A 21781-nucleotide genomic window follows, 5' to 3' on the forward strand; every position below is an offset into this window, starting at 1 on the left:
AAAGGATTTGAGAATAGGATGGTAGAACAGTCTTAGGCTGCCATCCAAAGGGTAAAAGAGACCAGTAACTCTCCCCACCCCCCCTTTATGAGTAGCCTCATTTAAACAAATAGTATAAATTCAGTTCCCCCTTGGGGAGGTCTTCACATAGGATTGCATTGATAAAAAACTTCCAAAGTTGTTGCAAAATACCATTGTAGTCAACAGGTTCAATATTAAACTTTCCAAGTAATTGAATCAAGGGGCTATTTCCCTAGTTCTTGCCCAGACAATGGTAGAGGTGTTAATATGCAGGAACATGGCAAGCAGTGGGAAGCTGGAGGAATAAGAAAGCACAGGTCTAGGTAACTGTCCCCAGAATAATCAAAACCTCACTGCATTTGAAGAGGTTGCTCCTATTATGTTTGAAGCAGTCAGCATCACAGGGAATTAATGCAATCACTCAGTCTTCCAGCTAACCCTACCCCATCCCCACACCTGGCCCTAATGAGCTTTGAGTCAGAGCAACCTATCTGCTGCTGGCATCTCCCAGTTCCCAAGAGCATGTCAATAACCCCTTGCAAAATTTATATGCAACCTAAATATGCTATTAGAATGCCCAAGGAAGAGTTGGATTCTGCCCAACAAGAGATGCCACTTCCTTCAGGCCCTTATAAAACACCTGTGTATTATTAAGTCTCACTTTGCCATAAGCAATTCTCAGCTGACAGTGTTTGAATGGTGGGAAAAGGCTCCACGTGAGTCTGGGAGATCAGAGTAGATCCAGTCACACTTCATTCCTTCCTATTGTACTCTCCCCTTCCAAAGAAAAAGTTCAAGACTACACTAAGCAAAGGGAACAGCTGAAACAATACTCCAGAGTTTGGACAGCAGAGGGATTTGGATCTGGACTATTAACAGCACCAATTTTCTTCTTCCTTCTGTCCATGATAAAGTCTAGTCAAATGCCCCTTCCATCCCCTCTTCTCCCCAAAGGTAGAGAACATCACCTCATCAGGGGGCAGAGAAAAACCTGAAGACCCACTGTTTGGATTAGGAAGCAAATTCAAGAGCTGACCCTAGGTCTTTGGAATGGGGGAGTCCAAGAACCTGAAGTTCTGGTCATTTTGGCCTGGCAGCCATTTCATCACAGTCATTGTATTTATCCTTAGAGGGACAGCAACAATGACCCAGGTTAAAATGAGGCTCTTATCACTATGAAAGTTTTGAACAATGTTCCCAGCAGGGTTAGTCAGCACTAAAGGTTGGAAAAGGAGGCTGACATCTTTCTAATAAGAGTCCTTTGTTCTAAGGGCATACAAAAATACAGATTTAATGTATTTCCTCTCTGAGTGTCTGTTTATGGAAAAGATAAGCTAGTGAAAGACGTGCTTAGAAAGGTCAAAATCTTGTGGTCGCTTACAAAAGTTTTATTAGTTTGTTTGAACCCAATCCAGTCCTACCCTCTAATAAAAGATTATCTTATCAGCAGTTCATCAAATTGGCCCCCATAACCTGCCTGGTAGCATCTGCCATGGGGCCACTAGAAAGGAGTGGATGTTTGTAGATTCACCAGGTTTTTTTGCCAGAAAACCCTGAGTGGAAAGACTGAGAAATGGGCTTGCTAGATTCAGCACCCTACAGCTTTGCCTTGAAATAGCTTGGCATGCCAGAGGGAATCAAGGGGAGAAGAGGGCAGGAAAGACTTCTGGGAGAAAGCTGTAGCACTGGATCAAAAAGTAGGTCTGAGTTAAGAATCCTCTTCCATTTATCTCAGCAGGGCAGCTACCTGTAAGAAATATTAACAGATGTCAGCATTACATTGTGCAACTAGGACCTAAATGAGAAGGAAATAAAATGTTAACTGGGATTGGGAAGCATTAAAAGAAAATGCCCACCAACATTTTATATACTTTACTGGACTGGGGTTCCAGAGTGACTAAGTTCAGCCAGGCAGAGCTGGCAGAGGAGGCAGAAGTGGCTAGCATGAAGGTGAGAGAAGCAGGGACCCTCAGCATTGACAGCTAGGGAATATGAAAAGCTGAAGCAAAATATTCCTTCCTCAATCCAGAAAAAACCTGGGACCTGGTGACTGGCACAAAGTCCTCATGGTGGGGACTCAGGGGTTTATGGGTGATGGGGCCCTTCTGTTCATCCTGAGGGCTACAGAGAAAGAAGTTAAGAGCTACCAGCTCAGCGTTTTCCGAGAATAACCATACAATTATTCTCAAGACAAACAATAGCTCCATCTATCTTAGGGAGTAAACTCAAGTGTCTAGGAAAAGGTACTACAAGTTCTGCTTGAAGTGCTCCCTACTGGGTAGCACAAGGGCCATGGACGCCTTCAGCGTTGAGACTAAGTTACCTTGAGAACCAAACTTTTAAAAAGTTTTATCCTTCCTCTGGGCCACAGCACCCATTCACCTATCAAGGGAAGTAATGTAGTGGACATCTTATCCCTGGAAAGGTCCTCAGCCACGGTACTATGATAAATCACATATGAATAAGGCAAAGGAATTCGCACCATCTCCCTCTGCAATACACACAGATGCACATTCAATTCCTTCAGTGATGATTTTAAAAATACTTCTAGGAGAAAGAGGGGAAAATTGTTCTCAAAGCCTACTGTTTGTCCTTGACATTAAAGTGAGTCATAAGGTAAGAACTACAACTGAAGGCTTAGGGGTACTCCTTTAAGAGCCCACCTAGACTGATGACTCGGGGACCAGCTGAGCAGAGCTCTTAGGTCCAAGAACAAGTCCCTGGGTGAGCAGTTCAAAGGACTTTTTGTGCAGAGAGCTCAGTAGCCCCTTTCATACCCTTGATCTAATCCCAAAGAGGTGAAAGAAGTAGAGCACAAAGAGGGGCAGTATTTAAGCAAGTGTCATATAGCAAATCAATGACAGAGAGGAATCGAATTTCCCAGTTCTCACTTCAACTAGGATTCTCTTTTTTTTTTTTTTTCTGGCTAGTCAATGGGGTTAAGTGACTTGCCCAGGGTCACACAGCTAGTAAGTGTCAAGTGTCTGAGGCTGGATTTGAACTCAGGTCCTCCTGACTCCAAGACTGGAGCTTTATCCACTGCACCACCTAGCTGCCCCCTAGGGCTCTCTTTTTAAAGTAGGGAAACTGGTGTCCCTATAAACTGGGACTGACTGAGGTAATATGCAACTTGATTGTAGAGGCAGCACTGCACAGTGGATAGTGTTGGACTTGGTGTTAGGAAGAACTAGGCTCAAATCCGGTTTCTAGTGAAGGACTGAAGGTGCCAAAAGAGATATAAATTTTTGGTATGGCAAATAAGCAGATTTGTTTTACTCGACTAAACTTGCTTGTTTCAAGGACTGCGTTTTTATTTTTCATTTGGAGGGATAAGTTCAAGGGGAAAGCTAGTAATAAGGCTGTCCAAAAAAAAAGAAAGAAAGAAAAGGAAAAGGGTCATTGAAGGATGTTTTAAAATACACAGAAGAGAAATGATGAAGTGGAAAGAGACAAGCAGGACATATTTGGAAGTAACATGTTGAAGGTATTATAAACTTTTTTTAAAAAGCAAGTTGTACTTAATAACCATGCATGTTTTTGCAGATAATCTATTTCTGCTCTACTGTGAATTATGCAACTGTTCTTTTTGGGTATATTTATTAATTTAAGAATTTAAAAAAAAAAACCCTGCCCCTGACCAGGAGGCATTTGCTAGCCAGGTGACCACAAACGAGGCCCTTCATCTCTCCAGTTCTCAATTTCCTCATCTGTGAAAAGGTGTTAATAAATAATACCTGTACAAAATGGCATCAAACTCAAAAGAAAAATGGATCCTGATCCCTGCTGCTGTATACTTAGAAAACCACAACTTAACATTATCTATGTTGTATTATACGTTTATTGGTTTTGCTAAACATTTCTAATTACATTGTAATCTGGTTCTGGCTGAATTGGGGAGTTCTGCGTCCCAACAAGTCTGACACCTCTGCGTAGAATGTGTCTTCTCAGGGTTATCAGGAGACTTAAGTGAGAGAAGAGGCAGAACGCTCTTTGCAAACTTTAAAGCCCTATGTAAATGTCAGTGGTTACTATAATAATCCTCTATTTTTGTGAACTGACATACCTTGAGATAGCTGAGTATATGAAGAACTATATTAGTACTATAACTAACATTAAATTAAAATATTCTATTGATACAATGTTGATATAAGTTTGATAATAACTATAACTTGCAATGATATTAAATATATACAGACTTATATTGCTAACATTATATTAATTCTTAATGTTAATTTGTGGTGAGTGCAATGACCCTTCTGAGAAACCAAGAGGACAAATTTGAGGAAGGAAAAAAAGGACTCTAGATATTTAAGCTACAATGACTAATGAGCAGCCATGAAAGTGACTAAAGAAAAGGGCCATTCTTTATGAAACTCAATTGAAGCAGCCACTCACTCTTCCTAAGTACCCATCAGCTTGAATCCAAGGTTGAACAGAGAAATCAGTGGTTCCTAGCCAACAGGTGTTACAAAAAAGAGTCTGCAGGCTAAGAAATGTTTCCCCTTTTTCTGGCCACAACACATAAGTAAACTTGCCAATTCAAACAGGAAGGAAACTAGGTGTGCTACAGTAGAAAACAGGTTGTACTTGAGGGAAGGAGACCTGGGTTTAAGTCCTGGGCTTCAAACACTAGTCAAATGACTTTGGGCAAAACCATCTCCTCTCTGGGCCTCAGCTTCCTCATCTGTAAAGAGGAGATACTGATAATACTTCCTTTACCTAACCTACCTCACTTAAAGCACCTTGTAAACTAGAAGCTGCACAATTGTATGCTGCTATTACTATTGTTACTATTATCACTATGGCTCTTCCCCTGCTAGTACTCTACCAGTTCAACAAACTAGCTGACCATACTTTCTACCCCAAACACATTTTATAAACACACACACACACACACACACACACATTGTGACTCATGAAGATCTTATGAGCACCCTTAAGTGAACTTGGTGGCTTAAAAGACACAGAGAATTAGGGATAGAAGGCACTTTAGAAATAGAACCAGAGAATGTCAGCATTGGAAGGGACCTTTAGACATAGTCTAATCTGAAGTTCTCATCTTAGAGAGGAGGCAAATGAGAAGGGAAGTGACTTGCCCAAGGTCACATAGCTCATCTTTACCAGAACTGAGACTAGAAGCCAGGACTCTTGACACTCCCTCAGGGCTCTTTTCACTACTGTCCTATTGCCTCTTCTGTCAGGCCAACCAAACTCCCCCTTATCAACTCCCAACAACAAACTGCTAGAAACCAGTGTCACTCTCTCCTACCAATGAGATGGGCAGTCTGCTAAAAGTAGGCCCTGGGTGGGGTGAGAGAGCAGAGGTGTACCTCACCTAGAGTTTGGAAGTTTCAGTCCCCAACGACATCATGTATTCGTTGGCAGAAGTCAGCCAGCTCCCACCATCCACCACCAGGACTGTGCCTGTCACATAGGATGCTAACGGACTGGCCAAGTACAGTGCACTGTGGGCAATCTCAGTCTTGTTCCCCAATCTCTGGAGAGGGCTTCCCAAAATAATTCTCTCCCAGTTGGATCGACGGCCACCTGAAAAGAAAAACAGGAGAAAGAATTAGCTGAAGAATATGTGTAGGAAGGGGAAAAGGGAAAGAATAAAGGCACAATTCTCCACTCTGTCAATAATTCTATATCGAATCATGTCTAGGACAGGTACTAAATATTAAGGACTGAAAAATAATAATGTGATGGAATCAAAACAGGGTTATAACCCTTAGAAAAGTCAGACATCTGTCAGGAATTCTCTAGAAGCTAGTCTAGGACTATTTCATTGACTTCCAAAGAGTGACTTCCATGGAAGAGGTGTCACAAAAAAAAAAAAATACCATCAAGAACACTTATGACTAGAAAAGGAGGTAGGTAAGTCATGAAGCAAGAATAAGGGATAAGAGCCATGTGCTGCCCTCATATTCATGAAATATCAAAAGAATCAGAGAAAGGCCTCCAGCATGTTTGGTAGAGTGTATGTAGAGGACATGAGGAAAGACATAGCCAAAATCAAATATCACACAGAATGAGGTACAGAAAGGTGGTGACCTTCACCATCAGAGTTAGCATTCACATCAACAAGATTGGGTATTGAAGTACACTCAAAGGCTAGAGGGTAAAGAAAATACTCACCCGTATAGGGCCTGCAAACATTAAAGGGCTGTGGGCAACAGTAATTTTCCAGCTGAAAATCTCCAAAAAAATGGAAGAGCATATCACTAAGATCAGGGGTTCTTAAGCTTTTTTTATGTCATGGTCTCCTTAGCAGTTTGGTGAAGCCTCTGGGACCTCTTTTCACAATAATATTTTTAAAAATTCACAATTAGAGCCAACGCTAAATTTTATTTAGAGGCTATTGAAAAAAAGGTCTCAAGTTGAGGAAGTGGCAAAGTCAGTACTTGAACCCAGATCTCTGATTTTCCAGGGTTTTTAACTACACCATACTGCCTCTCAACAAGTGTGTGAAATCACAGGTAGGTAGGAGGAGTTTCAATAAAACTGGAGACGCTGTCCCATGGCCTTGCCTTACCAAGTCGACGCACTCCTTCAGTGCCACTGATGGGGCCCGGAGCCAGGCTATTAACTCGGATGTTGTGGTGACCCCACTCCACAGCCAAGTGCCTTGTCATTGCATCTGCAAAGGGATAAAAATATAGAGATGAAAAAAGTTTCAAGAACACCTCAACAGGTTCAAGGAATGGTCAAGGAAGGGGAAAGAGGGCTATATGTATCACAGCAAAAGGGAACTCAAGACAAAAGTCAGGGTGGGAAGCAAAGGCCTGTGTAGCTCTCACCCAGGGTAAAAGGAAGAATAGTATAAAGAAGAAAAAGAATAAGACTTGGTCGAAGGGGGTCAGGCCTGCCAAGTTCTTCAGGTTGCTGCATGATAAAGCAACCTTTTCTTTTAGAGGAAATCTTACAGAGTAGATAGAATTCTGGGACTGAAGTCAGGAAAATATGGGTTCAAATCCCACCTCTGACACTTATTAGCTGTGGAATTATAGGAAAGTCACTTAACCTCCCTGATCCTCAGTTTCTTCATTTGTAAAATGGGGATGATAATAGTTGCAGTTTCTACCTCAGACCACTGCTATAATGATCAAAGGAGATCACAGGAGATCATGTATTATACACACTCTGAAAATTTTAAAGCACTATAGGGGGTGTCCCAAAAGTTTTAACTTGAGGGTATTTAGCTTAAAACTGCAAATACACTTGTAGGACACCCTGCGTGAATTGTGATGATTGTTGGTATTGCTGTGGCTGTCAGAAATGAAGGAGCCAGGGAACACGGGACAAGAGGGAGGAAAAGCCTCATAAGGAGCGGGCCATACCCACGGCTGCCTTGGCAGTGCCTGCATGCACCTGGAGCGCCTGCCCTCGGTAGTCCAGGGTAGCAGTGATGTTAATGATTACCCCACCGTGGTCCTAAAACAGATAGGGGAAAGAAAGTGAGAAAAAAAGCCAGAAAAACCCCCAGGGACTCTAATGTGTCAAAGGTTGGCAAAAACCTACCTGGAAGTACTTCTCAAACATGACTTTGGAGACATTGAAGGTGCCAATTGTATCAATATCGATTACAGTTTTGTATGCATTGAAGGAAATGCTGCTGGCTGCACACAAAAAATTACCTGCCGCACCTAAAGGAGAAAAGTGGGGAAAGGGAGAGAGCAAATGCAAACAACCTCCTAAGCAGCCACTCTGGGAGAGCAAATATCCAGAACTCCATACTTTTCAGGTCCCTCTATGTTGTTTGGTGAGGCATCTTAAACACATGTCCAAAACAATTCATTCCCTTTCCCCCAAACGTCTCTTCTCGACTTCTTTGTTACTGTAGAAGGCCCTACATCTTCCCTATCTTCCCAGTACCCAGGTTCATAACCCAGGGGTCTTCCTCAACTCCTCACTCTCTCACCTCCCCGTATCCAATCAGTTACCAAGTCCCGTTATTTCTATCTTGGTAATAGCTCCTGAGCATGCACCTCACCTCTGCAGTACAGTAATACAGGCCCCCATCGCCTGGCACCTAGACTACTGCAACTGCCCAGTGGGGGGCACCACAAGTCTCTTCCTACTCCAGTCAATCCTTCACTTGGCTGTCAAAATGATCTTTCTTAACCTCAAATCTGACAATGTCACCTCCCCATTCAATGGATTCCAGTGGCTCCCTATTACCTCTAGGAATAATTATAAAATCCTTTGTTTGAGGGGGTAGCTAGGTGGCGCAGTGGACAGAGCACCGGCCCTGAAGTCAGGAGGACCTGAGTTCAAATCCGGCCTCAGACCAAACACTTGACACTAGCTGTGTGACCCTGGGTGAGTCACTTAACCCCAATTGCCTAAAAAAATTTTAATTTAAAAAAAATCCTTTGTTTGGCTTTTAATGTCCTTCACAACCTGTCTCCTCCCCCCCCCCCCCCCCAGTCTTCTTACAACTTAGTCCCCTCTGCAATCTAGTAACACTGATCTCCTGGTTCTTCCTTGAACAAGACACTCAACTCCCAACCCAGAATGTTTTTATTATCTGTCCCTCCTCATCTCTTCCTCAAATCTCAGTTAAAGTCTCACCTTATGGAAGAAGTCTTTCCTGGTCCCCTTTAATCTTAGTGCCTTCCCTCTGAGATTATCTCCAATCTATCCTGTATATATATATACCATATCCTGTATATATACTATACAGAGTGTCTTAAAAGTCTCAGTGCAGTTTTAAACTGCTAAAGCTTAACACTACACTCAGACTTTCGAGACACTCTGGATAGAGAGATTTAGCCAGCTAGAGAGAGAAGGAGATAAACTGATAATCTTATTTGTACATTTTTTTTTGCGTGTGTGTATTGTCTCCCCCATTAAACTGTGACCTCCTTGAGGGCAGGGATTGTTTTTTGCCTTTCTTTATATCCCCAGAGACTAGCTCAGTACCTGACATGCAGAAGACACTTAATAAACGCTTATTGACTTGACTTCACTTAGTCCCTACATCTCAAGAAAGCTAAAATGGAACTGGAGAAAATTCAAAGATGGACAAATGAAACCTCCATATGACCACAAACTAAAATGATTAGGGATTTTCACTCTGCAAAGACAAAGGCTAGGAGAAGTCTACAAAATAAAGAGACTAGGGTGAAGGAGTCTTGTAAAGTGGAAAGAATATTGGACTTAGAATCAGAAGGCCTAGGTTCAATTCTGCTTTAACCAACCTTGGGCAAGTCACTTAACCACTCTGGGGCTCAACATTTTCAGCTATAAAACGGGAGAATGGTATTTACGCTACCTACCTCACAAAGTTGTTTTGAGGAAAGTGCTTTGTAAATCTTAACTTGATAAAGCAATGTGAGCTAATATTAACAACAGTAAAAATAAACCTCAAAGAATTATATAAATAGGTCATTATTATCATTACAAGCACTCACTGACAGGGTAGCATAGCTTTTCTCCCACATGAGGGAGCATGGCATAGCATAGGGAGTAGGGGGTAGACCAGAGAGCTGAGAAAACAGTCTGTGCTCCCTACCCAGACCCATGAAGAGAATGCAAGCAGCCTGCCCAATGCCTTATCTACTCAACCCTGTCTCAGGAGATAATCAGATTCCAGAGAAAATCTGGGGGTTGTACAAGGCAGGTCTGGGGCTCTGGTTACATCGACAAGCCATTTGTTCACTAGACAAACATATTTAATGAATATTAAATTCTTACTCAGTGAGCTCCAGTGGCTCTCACTGCTTCTAAGATAAAATAGGAGCCTTCTATATTTGGTTTTTAAAGCCCTTCGCAACCTGACCCCAAGCTTTCTGTCCAGTCTCATTATATATTCTTCCCCTTCCTGTACACAATTCAGCTCAAGTGGCCTTTTCTCTGTTCCTCACACAGGACACTCTATCTACCAGCTCCAGGCCTTCACACTAACCATACCTCATGCCTGGAACACATTCCCTCTATCCCTTCTGGACGGAAGTCTTCTAGACTTTCAAAGCCCAACTTAGGCATGACCTCTCAATGAACACGTCCCTAAACCTGACAGCTTCAAGTGATCAATCTTCCCCCTTCCCTGGTCTTATACTTACCACAGTCTAATTTTTATTGCAATTCTTTGTGAACATCTTATTGAAAGCCCTTTAAGGAAAGAAGGCAGGAATAAAAACTGACTCCCCAACCTACCAGAGCAGTATGAATGCCAGTCTACGTGTGAGGAGTAAAGAGCCAATTTCCCCAGAAAGTCTACAGTGCCCCATGAAGACAGCCAGAGAAATGCTCTCACTTTCCTTGTCACCCATCACAGTCATTCAGGTACCATCTGGTCCAACTGCCTGGCTCTTTAGGCCCATTCCAGATTAATGGGATTCAATGGAAAGAACACTCATTTAGAGTCAGAAGCTGTGGGCTCTAATGTGCAGTTACCTGGGTGACTTGGAAAATTCACTTAATCTATCTGAGAATCAGTTTTCTTATCTGCAAAATCTATAAAATTACAGGATTAGATTACTTCTAAGGTCTCACTCTAAATCCTATCACTTTATGACTCTTTTTCCTTTGAATAAAGATATACTGAACCCAGTATATTTCATTCATTCAATAAAGCATTTTTGCTATATGCATAGTTTTGTGCAAGGTGCTGGGGATACAAAGACAAAATGAAAAACAGTCCCTCCCCTCAAAGAGCTCAGATTCTACTGGGAAAGCACGACATTTACACAGATAAGTACCAAATAAATTGATAAGGCATCATATAACAATTTGGATTAATATAATTTGAATTATTGCTGTTACTTCTACTAATGGTAATTATAATAACCATCAAATCTCTTCCTTCAAGGAGATAAAATCATGTTTTAAGGTATATATGTATACACACATATACACACACTCCCAACAGGGCAATTATCAATACTGGCATCTGTGTATCCTATTTGTACTGGGTACAATCCTGCAAATGTTTACACTCCCATAGAAAATGGACCTATAGATTCAGGTCCAGGGACCAGGAAGAATTCTCATCTCTGGGTGAAGCCAATACAAAATAAAAAGAAACCAAAATAGGAAAAGTTGCTGTTAAGATGATGCCTATTATTAGATTAATAAATCACTTCCTAGAGAATAAAGTTGCTTGTAACATCTTTCTTGCATCCTTGAACAAAGTAAGAAAATGTGGGTCTTCTTTCTGGGTGACCTTAAGCAATCAGTTCAGTAAGCACATATTAAGAATGAAAATCAAGTACTTAAAAATACTGAGAGGCAGCATGGTTCTGTGGATGGAAGAATGGCCTCAGAGTCCCAGCTGAGCTCAAGTCCTAACCTAACACACACTGGCTATTTGACACTGAACAAATAACTTAATCTCTTAGTGCCTAGAGGTAACTTTCCAAGAGAGAGATTTTTTTTTCTTTTTTTTGGGCTAGGCAATGGGGTTAAGTGACTTGCCCAGGGTCACACAGCTAGTAACTGTTACGTGTCTGAGGCTGGATTTGAACTCAGGTCCTTCTGAATCCAGGGCCAGTGATCTATCCACTGCACCACCTAGCTGCCCCAAAGAGAAGGATTCTTAACCTGGGATCTACAGACACCCAAAGGATCTGTATTTTGATTTTAGGGGGTTTATGCAATAGAATGGGGAAAAATTACATCTTCATTTTACTAACTTTTGTTTACCTTTGTAATCCTACGCATTTTATGCATTTAAAAACAATATTCTGAGAAGTCCAAAGGTTTCAACTGTTAAAAGGATCCATCACACACAAAAAAGTTAAAAACCTCTGCTCTAAGATAATAAGTTACAGAATTGCTACTGATAGCCCCAAGCAGAAAGAGTTTCCTACACCAATGAAATCACAGGTCCAATAAAAACAAAATGCTTCCTGGCCAAGGGTCAATCCCCTATGATAGTTTCCCTGCCCCCAAAAGTAGAACACAAATGGTCTTTGGAGAGCAAGGGCAGGATGTTGGGCCAGAAGCCTTTTGCCCAAGTAAAACTCTACATGAGGTTAAAATAAAACCTTGATAAGAGAACTTGCCAAGTTTTTCCCTTCACTGACAGCTGTGGACTCTTTAGGCATCCCAACAGGACTTCTCTCTCCTAAATATTTTCAAGTTCTTAGGATCCTTCCCATGGGCCCTTATCCTGCCTTATTTGGGAGCAGCCTCGTCTTGGCCTCAGCCTTCCATGCTGCAGACTAGCCCAGGTGAGCAGTTTGGCATACCCATATCAGACACACCCTCCCTTGATTTAGAACCAATCTTGTCCAGGTGGCTTTTCTGCTGGGCCACAGATGCTATGCAAAGTTCAGGAGATAACTAAGGAGAAGGAATAAAAGGCCTAGGCCTTCCCCTCTTAAGACTGCCTTGTATCCACTTTGTACACCTGTGTGCACTCATTTGTTCACATGTTGTCTCCCCCGCTAGACTGTGAGCTCCTTGAGGGCAGGGCCTGAATCCAAGTTTTACAAAACATATCCTTTTATTAAGGGGATTTGTTCTGTGAAGTTTGGATTCAGTCAAAGGGCAGCACTTTAGGACCTAGAGGGCTACATGTGGCCTTAAGGGCAAAGGTTCCCCACCCCTGAGTCCCAGAAGGCTCACATAGAAACAAACTTCTTTAACAATTACAAGTATGAAAGGAAAGGACTGCCTCAGGAGGTTATGGGTTTCTTATCACTGAAAGTTTTCAAATAGAGACTGAATAACCATGTGCAGGGAGTTGGGGTGGGAGATCTTAAAAGGGATTCTTATATAGGTATAATTTGGACTAGCTACCCTGTAAGGAAGAGTGGTACAGTGGAAAGATTGTTAGCTTCGAAGTCAAAAGACCTAAAGTTCAAATCTTGACTTTGCTATTTGATACCTGTGTGACTTTGGACCTCAGTTTCCCTACTCTGTAAAATGAAAGATCTGGACTAGATAATCTCTTAGATCTCGTCTTGGTTCTAAATGCAATAATCCTTACATTTCATATGCTGTTTCATCCCTTATGAAGCCATGTGCTAAAGAGGATGTGCTCCTTCAGTTCATTCCACTGAGGATTGAGGCCCTTTGTTCTCCCTCTGGGGGAACTCACCATTGATGAGAATGTCAATCTTGCCAAACATCTTCAGAGCCTTATCGACTGCGGCAGTAATGGTCTGAGGCTGCCGGACATCCAGAGACAGGGCAAGGCACTGCTGACCAGTAGCAGCAATCAGTTTCTTGGCTGCCTGCACCAGGAGACAACACAAGCTATCTGGGCACTGGCCTATCATTTCTACTTCCACTATAATGTACCAGCAGTGACACCCAGAAGAGGGAGCTTGGAAGAGCAAAAAGAACGAGCACCAAAAGACTTGCTTTCACGTCACGGCTCCGCCACTTACTAATAGTCCCTCACTATTCTAAACCTGTTTCGTCATCTGAAAAACAAGATAATAAAAATAGCCTAGCAATACCTGATTAACTCACAGGTTTTAGGCAATGTATGTAAAGCTCTACATAAACCAGAATCTCCATTCCATGAAGAAATTCATGGAAGAACAAGAGCGGGAGATTAGCAAAGAAAACCTTGAGTCTCCGCTGGCTCTGCTGGTAACCTAAAGGAGGTTACGCCAAGCTCCCTTTCGTTTTCCTTACAATAAAATAAGTTTGATAGCACCCAGGACATTGGCTCTATGGAAGAAGTTTTCCCTTTCCAGGTGCTATGGATAAGAAAAAAAATAACCCACCTCTATCGTCTTCCACCCACAGGACTTCAACACATACCCTACAACTATCACAAAAAGCATACCAGTAACTCAATAAAAAACCAAGGGAGGCAGCCAGGTGCATTGGTGAAAAAACACTGAATTTGGAATCCAAGAGACTGAGTTTTAATCCATTTTTAGACATTCAATAGTTATGTTGCTGGGCGTAAGTCACTTGACTTCTACAAGCCCCAATTTTCTCATCTGTAAAATGGCAGGAATGTTTATACTATCTACCTGACAGGGCTATAAAGATGAAAATGTTTTGTAAACTTTAGAATAAGTTAGTAACACTAAGGGGAACATCTGGAAAGGAAGAACCCAAGGATAAGCAGCAAGGTTTGAAATCACGTCTTGAAACTCCACAATAAAGAGGAAACAGCCAGGTGGTGCCACCGTCACACTCTCATCCCTGAACCTCTAGAGGTCACTTGCTAATCCACAGTCCAGGAACAGAGTGCTACTATATCTACAATGAGCCATGGAGAAATAGGTACTAATCAATAAGGAGAATGAAGAAAGAAAAGTCCCAATTGTCAGGGAGATCCCACTTACATCAGACACCCTTTGCTGGTTTCTGCTAGCAATGACCGTCTGGCAGCCGTGCCTGTAAAACACAAACAGTTTAAGTCAACAAACACCAGGTAAGGGGCAGAGTGGGGAGATACCAAAAGGATAAGATTAAAGAGTAAAGAGAAGGAAACAAAACATAATCAGGCATTCCTCCCTTCTTATTACTTATCTGAGAGGGCAGACTGGATAGTGTTCTTTCCTACAAAAGGACCTATTGAATTAAAAGCAAAGGGCAGGGTAAAAGCAAAAAAGCAAGGAGGGTAGGATGGGAAAGGGGCTGGGGCCTGCGTAAGGGTCAAGTGGGCTAACAGCCAAAGAGTAGTACTGGGTTAGGATTAGTTCCCTGCATCTGAAATCCTCAGTTAAATGTCCACCTTATGTGGGCTGTCCTGGTCAATACAAAGATCCATTCTCCCCAGAACACAATATTGAGCACTTTAGTGATACAGACCCCTCTCTGCTCCATCCTCCACAAGGACCACTAATTTAGAGCTGGAAGGCACCTTAGAAATTTGCATTACACCTTATTTAAACATTGTGCCCACAATGCCACCCCAATTCCTTGCCACATTGGGATGGTAATACAGGAGATCCTCATAGCATTCTCTTAGGTATTCAACATATCCTACTTATTTTATAATTATTTATATGTATTTTGTATCACCCTACAGACAGTAAACTCTTTGAGGAGAAGGACTATGACATTCATCTTTGGATACCCCAGCACCTAGAGTAATTATTTGCACATAATAGGTGCTTTACAAACACTTATGAAATCAAATTCAATTCCTCTGATCCACACATATGCCTACCAAAAACTCATTGTTCCTCATTGTTCTGAGCTCCACACCTCTGAGCACCATCTTCTTAACTATTAAATCTCTTGTTCTGTTGGCTTGACTCCCCTGTGAAAGCCACAGAATCCTAGAATTGAAAGGGAGTTGGTAGATTAGATGGTCTAATTCAATAAGTCAATCCTCTATACCAGAAGTTTCCAAACTTTCTCAGTGCCTTTATTGTCTCAGTAATATGCACTCATATTACTCATTTCAAACCATCCATACCAGGGCTGGGCAAGCCATGCCACAAGCACACTGAATTTGGGGGTACAGGGATCTCTTCTTTTATCTCCCTGCCTCCACATGGTCCAGCTTCTTCTCTGAATTCCTTGCTTTTTGCACCTAACAGTTACCTGCACCAAAGGTACTAAAAAAAGTTTGCTTAATCAAATTTTTTGTTTCTCTTTTCTTTGAAAGTACTTCTGTGTCTCTCTACTCATCTTAACATGATCTATTTTGCACCAGTTTTGAAGACAGGTGTCATATGCTCCTAGTAGGTTGCAAGTTACATGAGGCCAGGGACCAAGTCATATTAATCTCTATCTGTCCCCAGCCCCCATTCTTCTGCACTCAGTAGATATCTAAATATTTGTTCAATTTCTTATCCTTTTGCATGCCTCGGGCCTACCAAACACCAATACTAGGACAACTCCCAGGGCCTGTTAGAGGTAAACAAAATGTTGAGCCCTGGCCAGGCTTCACCAATACCACCACAGATTATTTACACCAAAGACTCAACACATATAGGTGGGTCCTCTTTGCCTTTGCAGAAACCATCCCCAAGGCCTGGAAACCACTCCTTCCTCACATCTGCCTCAGAATCCCAAGTTTCCTTCCAGGCTTCTCATGTTATACCTCCTCCAGGAAATCTTTCTTGATCCCCAAAGCTGATAGTTCTGTCTCCTTCCTCAAATGATCAGGCACATACTTATCTATTTATATGTGATATCCTCTCCAATAGAAGGTAAGCTTCTTTAGGGCAGGGGCTGCTTTTTATCATCTTTGTATTCCCAGCACTTTGTGTAATACCTTGTACATAGAAGGTGCTTAATAAATGTTTGCCGTATGTGAGATACAAAGCTGCATCCACACTGTGTATAATACAGTGGTAACATCTAGGGGACTTGGCAGGTCCAGAAGTTATAAATCTCTCTTCCCTCTTCACAAGTTCACTGAGATGTCCTTCCTGCCCCAAAGATACCATGTGGTCTTTAGCCTTGACAACCTGCAATCTTTGGCCAGTTGACTACCACTAGGCCATCAGCCATAGTCTTGACTCTTGTCCTGCCACTGGGCTTTGATGACTCTGGAGGAAAGAGTGAGGCTGATGACTTTGCACAGCTCTGCCTCACTTAAACCCAATTCACTCCCAAGTCAAGACATTGAAAACAAAGGATGAACAACAACACAACAATACCAGTTCAGAGAACATTTGCACATCAAACTTTTTTCATTCATTATTCCATTTAATCTCCTCAAGAAGCCTGTAAGGTAAGTAGGGCAGGGACCATTATACCTATCTTACACTCAGTTCAACTTAACAAACATTTATTAAGCACCCTTTATGTGCAGAGAACCATGCTACAAACTAGCAAATAGACAAAAATGACTAAGACACTTTGCGGTCATAGAGTTTACAATATAGTAAGGAGATATAACACACATAAAACACTAGAATATAATATAAACCACAATCAACACTTGAAAGAGGAAGTCCTATATGAGGCCTAAGAGAAGAAAGCTCATTTACCAACAATGTGACAGGGGGAATAAGAGCAGGCAAAGCTTCTTGGAGGAGCACTGGCATTTCAGCTGGCCTGGAAAGGACTGCTAGGGAATTCAACCTGCAAGGGGTCAGGAAGGGAATTCTAAGCCTAGGGAACAGCATGAGCAAAGGCACAGAGTCAGAAAGCACAAGGTGAATACAGGAGAGAAAGAGTCATCCAATTATAAAGGAAAAGTAAATGGCAGGAGGTAAAGCTGGAATGATAGGATGGTGACAGACTGAACAGAGCCTTAATGCCAGCAAAGGACTATGAATTTTTCCAGGGAAGCAATATGAAGTCACTGAAGAATTGGTAACAGAGTGGCATGATCAGCTAGATGCATGAAGATGATTACTCTGGCATGAAGGATGTCAAGAGGGAGAAAGAAAAGGGCATGAAGCCCTGTTAGGAGGCTATTATAGTAATGCCTTTTGGTAGGAATGAAGGCTTATCTTTGGATAATGGCAGTGGGAAGGGAGAATGGAGCAAATGTAGAGATTCTGCAGAACTAGAATTAAGGAGATCTGGTAACTGACATGATTTGAGAAGGGTAATGGCTGGGGAAGACCAGAGTTTGTAGGCATAGGTAAGCCTCTGCAGAGGGATGGACAATTTGGTGAAAGAGTAAAAAGCAGCCACCAAACCGTCCAGTCCTGGGTGAGCAAAGTCTGTCAAGATAGAGGAGGTGGGAAGCTAATGAACAGAGACATACCGCATGAAAATTTCTGCAATTCGGAACCCAATTCCTGAGCCTCCTCCAGTGATAAAGGCCACTTTGTCACTGTGGAGAAAAGAAAATCCCTTCAAAAAATGTTACAGAAAATTACATTTTGTAGTTGTTATATGCTTAAAAGAAAAGCAAGTGATTATGCAAATCTGTTAGAAGAGAGCTTTTAATTTTTTTCCAATGGGGATGGGAGGGGATGGAGAGGAGAGGAATAGCAATAGAGTAGAAAAGGAAGGAAGGAAGTTGGGAAGAAAATAAGGAAGGAAGAGAGGTTCACTGATTATCTTATTAAAAAATGCACAAAAGGCCAGAAAGAATCACAGACCAACAGAATAGCTTTGAAAGATACATGCTGAATTTATTATACATTTTAAAAGAACTGCAAGCTGCCCTTAATAGAGAACCATGGTGTCATGTACCACCTCCTTTTCCTTTTCTACTATGCGTAAGGAAATTTCCATTTTATTTAGTGTTAAGTTCTGAATAATTAAAAAGAAAAGATTTTAAAAAGAAGAAAAGCAAGATCTCCATAATGGAGATTTGTAGTTTCACGTACAATCTCCTACAATGTATACATATGGAAATGTGCATTTTGTGGGTGATTGTTAAATTCTGAATGAAAATAAAATGAAAATCTAAAAATAATAAAAATTTTAAATGTTCCTTAAGCCCTCTGAATAATAAAAATATTTCACAAGATCTATGATTTCATCAGAATATAGCCTCTCTCCACCAATACAGATTTCATCCCTGTCCTCTAGTCACCCACCTTAGTAGATGGGAACCAAAAAGAAACAAAGGTGGCCAACTTTCCGATGATGAGCCTTTCTGAACTTAGGCTGGTCTTTGGATGACAGAGATATAGCCCCTCACTTGTCCTATACTTGATGTGTCATGAAACAGCAGGAAAAAATAATGCCTCTAGACTTAAAGAAACTGGGTTCAAATTCCACCTCTTGACAATTACCATGCGACCTGGAGCAGGTCATTTCACTTCTCTGGAATTCAGTTTCCTGATCTGTAGAATGAAGACTTAGACCAGAAAGCTCTTCCAGCTCTAGTTCTATGATTCAATGATCCTTCTAAGCTTGGCAGGGCCTGCCAGTAAATGGCAAAGTAAAGATGTTTCCTGGCCCACCATAATCAGTTAGTACTTATATATCAGTTTAAGGTTTGCAAAGCACTTTACAAATACTATTTTCATCTGATCCTCACAGCAGCCCTGGGAGATGGATGCTATTATTAGAAACTGAGGCAGAGGTCAAGTGACTTGCCCAGGGTCACACAACTAGTAAGTGTCTGAGGCAGCATTCTATCCACTGTACCACCTTCTTTCACCCAAGGGTAAAATCCTTTACACTAAGGACATCTAATGAATCACTACCTTACAGTCCCTCATTGATTGATTTTCAGTAAAATAAAAAAATCAGTGTTTCTAGTTTCAATGGCTATAGGGATTCATTCTTTCTATATGCCTCCCTAGAGGCACAGTATAAGAGTCTCAATCTATAAGTATGAAGTTCTACCTCCAGACCTCAAGCCAGAAGCCCTTCTCATTTTTTGTCTGTAGTGATTTTATTTTTTAGTAGTTTAATTTTTTCCAGTTACATGTAAAGACAAATTTTAACATTCATTTCTTTTGAAATTTTGAGTTCCAAATTTTCTCCCTCCCTAAAACGGAAAGAAATTTGAGATAGATTATATATATGCAATCACGTAAAACATATTTCCATATTAGTCATGTTGTGAAAGAAACATACCAAAAGAAAAAAAAAACACGAAACAAATAAAGTGAAAATAGTATGCTTCTATCTGCATTTGGACTCTATCAGTTCTTTCTGCCAGAAGCCCTTCTACAACGGACCCCAGTAAGGGGGCAATCCTAAGAGGTCATTCATTCTTTCCCAGTCGTAGCCATTTCTCAACACCCCCAATTCTTGGGCTGGGGGTATGGATTGTCAGGAGGGCTCACCGAAGGATATCTGGGCTGAAGAGGTAGCTATAACTTCGGAGACAGTCATCAGTGGCAACGTCGGGGGGTGGACGATGAGACATGGCACCGTGCCGCTGGTCACTTAGAAGCTGGGACACTGCAACACCTGGTAACGGGAATAGGCTCAGTACCTCCCTGAGAGGGCAGCGTCTGCCCCAACCCTGCTGTTCCGTATTTCTTGCCAGATTCCAGAGATGGGAAGGTGTGGAATTAGAGGGGGTGGGAGGAAGGAGAAAGCCCAGGGGAGGGGCCAGTAGTTGGGCATCCCAGGGAAAAGCAGCACTGTCCACACCACACCCCTTCCAGAGAAGGGTTCCCAGATAGGGGAGAGGAGCTAGAGGGCACGAAGGTGTGTGTTGGGAGGGGTCTCTTCCCAGAAGTCCAGGGGCTTCTTGAGTCCCCTGGGGATTCCAGGGCGGAGCGGCCGGGGAGGGTGGGGCTATCTCAGGGCACATCAGGTGGATCTTGGTCGGGCATGGGGCAGGTGGAATGGCTCCTCTGCTCCCTGGGCTGGTAGGAGGGGCACTGTGGTGCAAAAAAAGGGAGACCCGAGCCGGGAAGCCTCCGCCACCGCCGAGAATGCCCTCTGGAAGACCGAGAGATCGGGGAACCTGGTAAAGAGCCTCGAGTCACACCGCACGCGCCCACCTTCTTTCCCTCTTCACAGAACGAGTCCAACGCAGCAGAACTGGGCGTGGCTACCGCTGACTCCTCCCCCTCCCCCTTCCTCTAAGTGTCGGGAAAGCCGAGTGAGGCTCTGGGAGTTGAAGTCTTCCAGGGCCGGAAGAGAAAAGGGCGCAGGCGCAGTGTGATGCCGGTGTGTCAGGAACCTTTGGAGTTCCTGGGACTGCGCACGTGCCGAACCAGCGCAACAAATCCCAGGTAGAGGCGAGTATGGTGGAGACTGTACCCTTCGTCTTGTGGTGGCTGGTAGCATCACCGTGGATTAATGCTCAGACAAGTTTACAAATTTACAGATTTACAAATCTGTAAAAAATGTAACAAAGTTTACACATTTACAGATGACCAGAAGCTGTAAGGAACAGCTGACGAACTGGACAACTGGCTCCCTGGGTGACCCTTGACCAGTCCCTTGCCCATTATGGGCCTTGGCTTCATAAGATCAGAGATCCTAAGCTGGAAGGGACCTCAGAGCCCAACCCTCTTATGTGATGGATGAGCAATCTGAGGCCTAGAGAGGGCAAAGAGGTCACAAAGAGTCCTAGAGATGGAGTTTGACCCTTGTGTAACCTTGTGAAAATTACTTAAACTCCCTGGACCTCAGTTTCCTCAACAGTAAAATGGGGAGGGAGGTGTATTAAATGGCCCCTAAGGACTCTTCCTGCCCTAAATCTATGACCTAGTAAACCTAAAACAGGATCTAAAAGTATTCCAATATGCTAGAGCAATGAGCTTGTGAACTGAATAATATTAACTTTTCATAGAAATTTGTCTTTCTTCAACAAATATTTGTCAAGTGCCTCCAGTGACATACAAAGCCCCCGGTCGGGGGGCATTCCTACGTTCCAGGATTTTGTATTGTACTGAAAAAGATCAAGAAAGTTTAGTGAAGGAGGTGGCACCTAATCTGAATCCTACAGAAGGTAAAGATTCTAAGAGTTTGAAATGAAGAAGTGTCCTCTAGGCATGGGAGAGGAGCGGGGGAAGGGAGGACAGTTTGCTAAAATGCTCAGAGGCAGAAAATAGAATCCCTAGTTGAGAAACCAGTTAGCTACTGGTCGGGTTTGGCAATAGCCTCCTAAGTGGTCTCCTTTCCTCGAGCCTCTCCTTCCAATTTTCCCTGCACACACTGTCACATATTCACCTAGTATTTCAGTCTCTTGTTCAAAATCCATCAATGGCTCCTTATTGTTTTGATTTTTAATTTCCCGCAATACTTAGCACAGTGCCTGCACATAGTATCACTAATTAAATGTTTGTTGTATTGCAAAGTCTAAACTCCATAACCACCTTATATTTTAAGACCCTCCACCATCTTAACCTTTCAGGACTCATCTCCCACACTAACCTTACACTTCAGACAATTTATACAACTTAGCATTCCTCAGAAATCCTCCACTCTTCCTGCTCCTGTCTGGGCCTTCCTTGATGCCGTTTCCCCTGCCTGGAATAACCCCTCCCACAATACAACACAC

General features: G+C 42.4%; 1 protein-coding gene across 3 annotated transcripts; it reads right to left on the minus strand.

The window, feature by feature from the left end:
* Window positions 1-1394: 1394 nt before the first annotated feature.
* On the minus strand, window positions 1395-20347 carry LOC114043759 (peroxisomal 2,4-dienoyl-CoA reductase-like). Of its 3 annotated transcripts, none has more exons than XM_027862966.1 (10): window positions 20274-20347; window positions 19605-19731; window positions 17618-17686; window positions 14283-14334; window positions 13073-13208; window positions 7543-7667; window positions 7362-7455; window positions 6557-6661; window positions 5357-5568; window positions 1395-1768 (listed from the first exon to the last, which is right to left on the minus strand). In XM_027862966.1, exons 2-9 carry the CDS (start codon window positions 19685-19687, stop codon window positions 5357-5359), a joined length of 876 nt encoding a protein of 291 aa, XP_027718767.1. In that variant the 5' UTR covers window positions 19688-19731; window positions 20274-20347; the 3' UTR covers window positions 1395-1768. The 3 variants fall into 3 exon arrangements, with proteins under 3 accessions (XP_027718767.1, XP_027718768.1, XP_027718766.1); XM_027862967.1 differs by lacking the exon at window positions 20274-20347 and adding an exon at window positions 20237-20248; XM_027862965.1 differs by lacking the exon at window positions 20274-20347 and having other exon boundaries at window positions 19605-20214.
* Window positions 20348-21781: the final 1434 nt, after the last annotated feature.

This window comes from Vombatus ursinus, unplaced genomic scaffold, assembly GCF_900497805.2.
Source record: "Vombatus ursinus unplaced genomic scaffold, bare-nosed wombat genome assembly UNPS02014770.1, whole genome shotgun sequence".
In the NCBI taxonomy this organism is placed as follows: Eukaryota; Metazoa; Chordata; class Mammalia; order Diprotodontia; family Vombatidae; genus Vombatus; species Vombatus ursinus.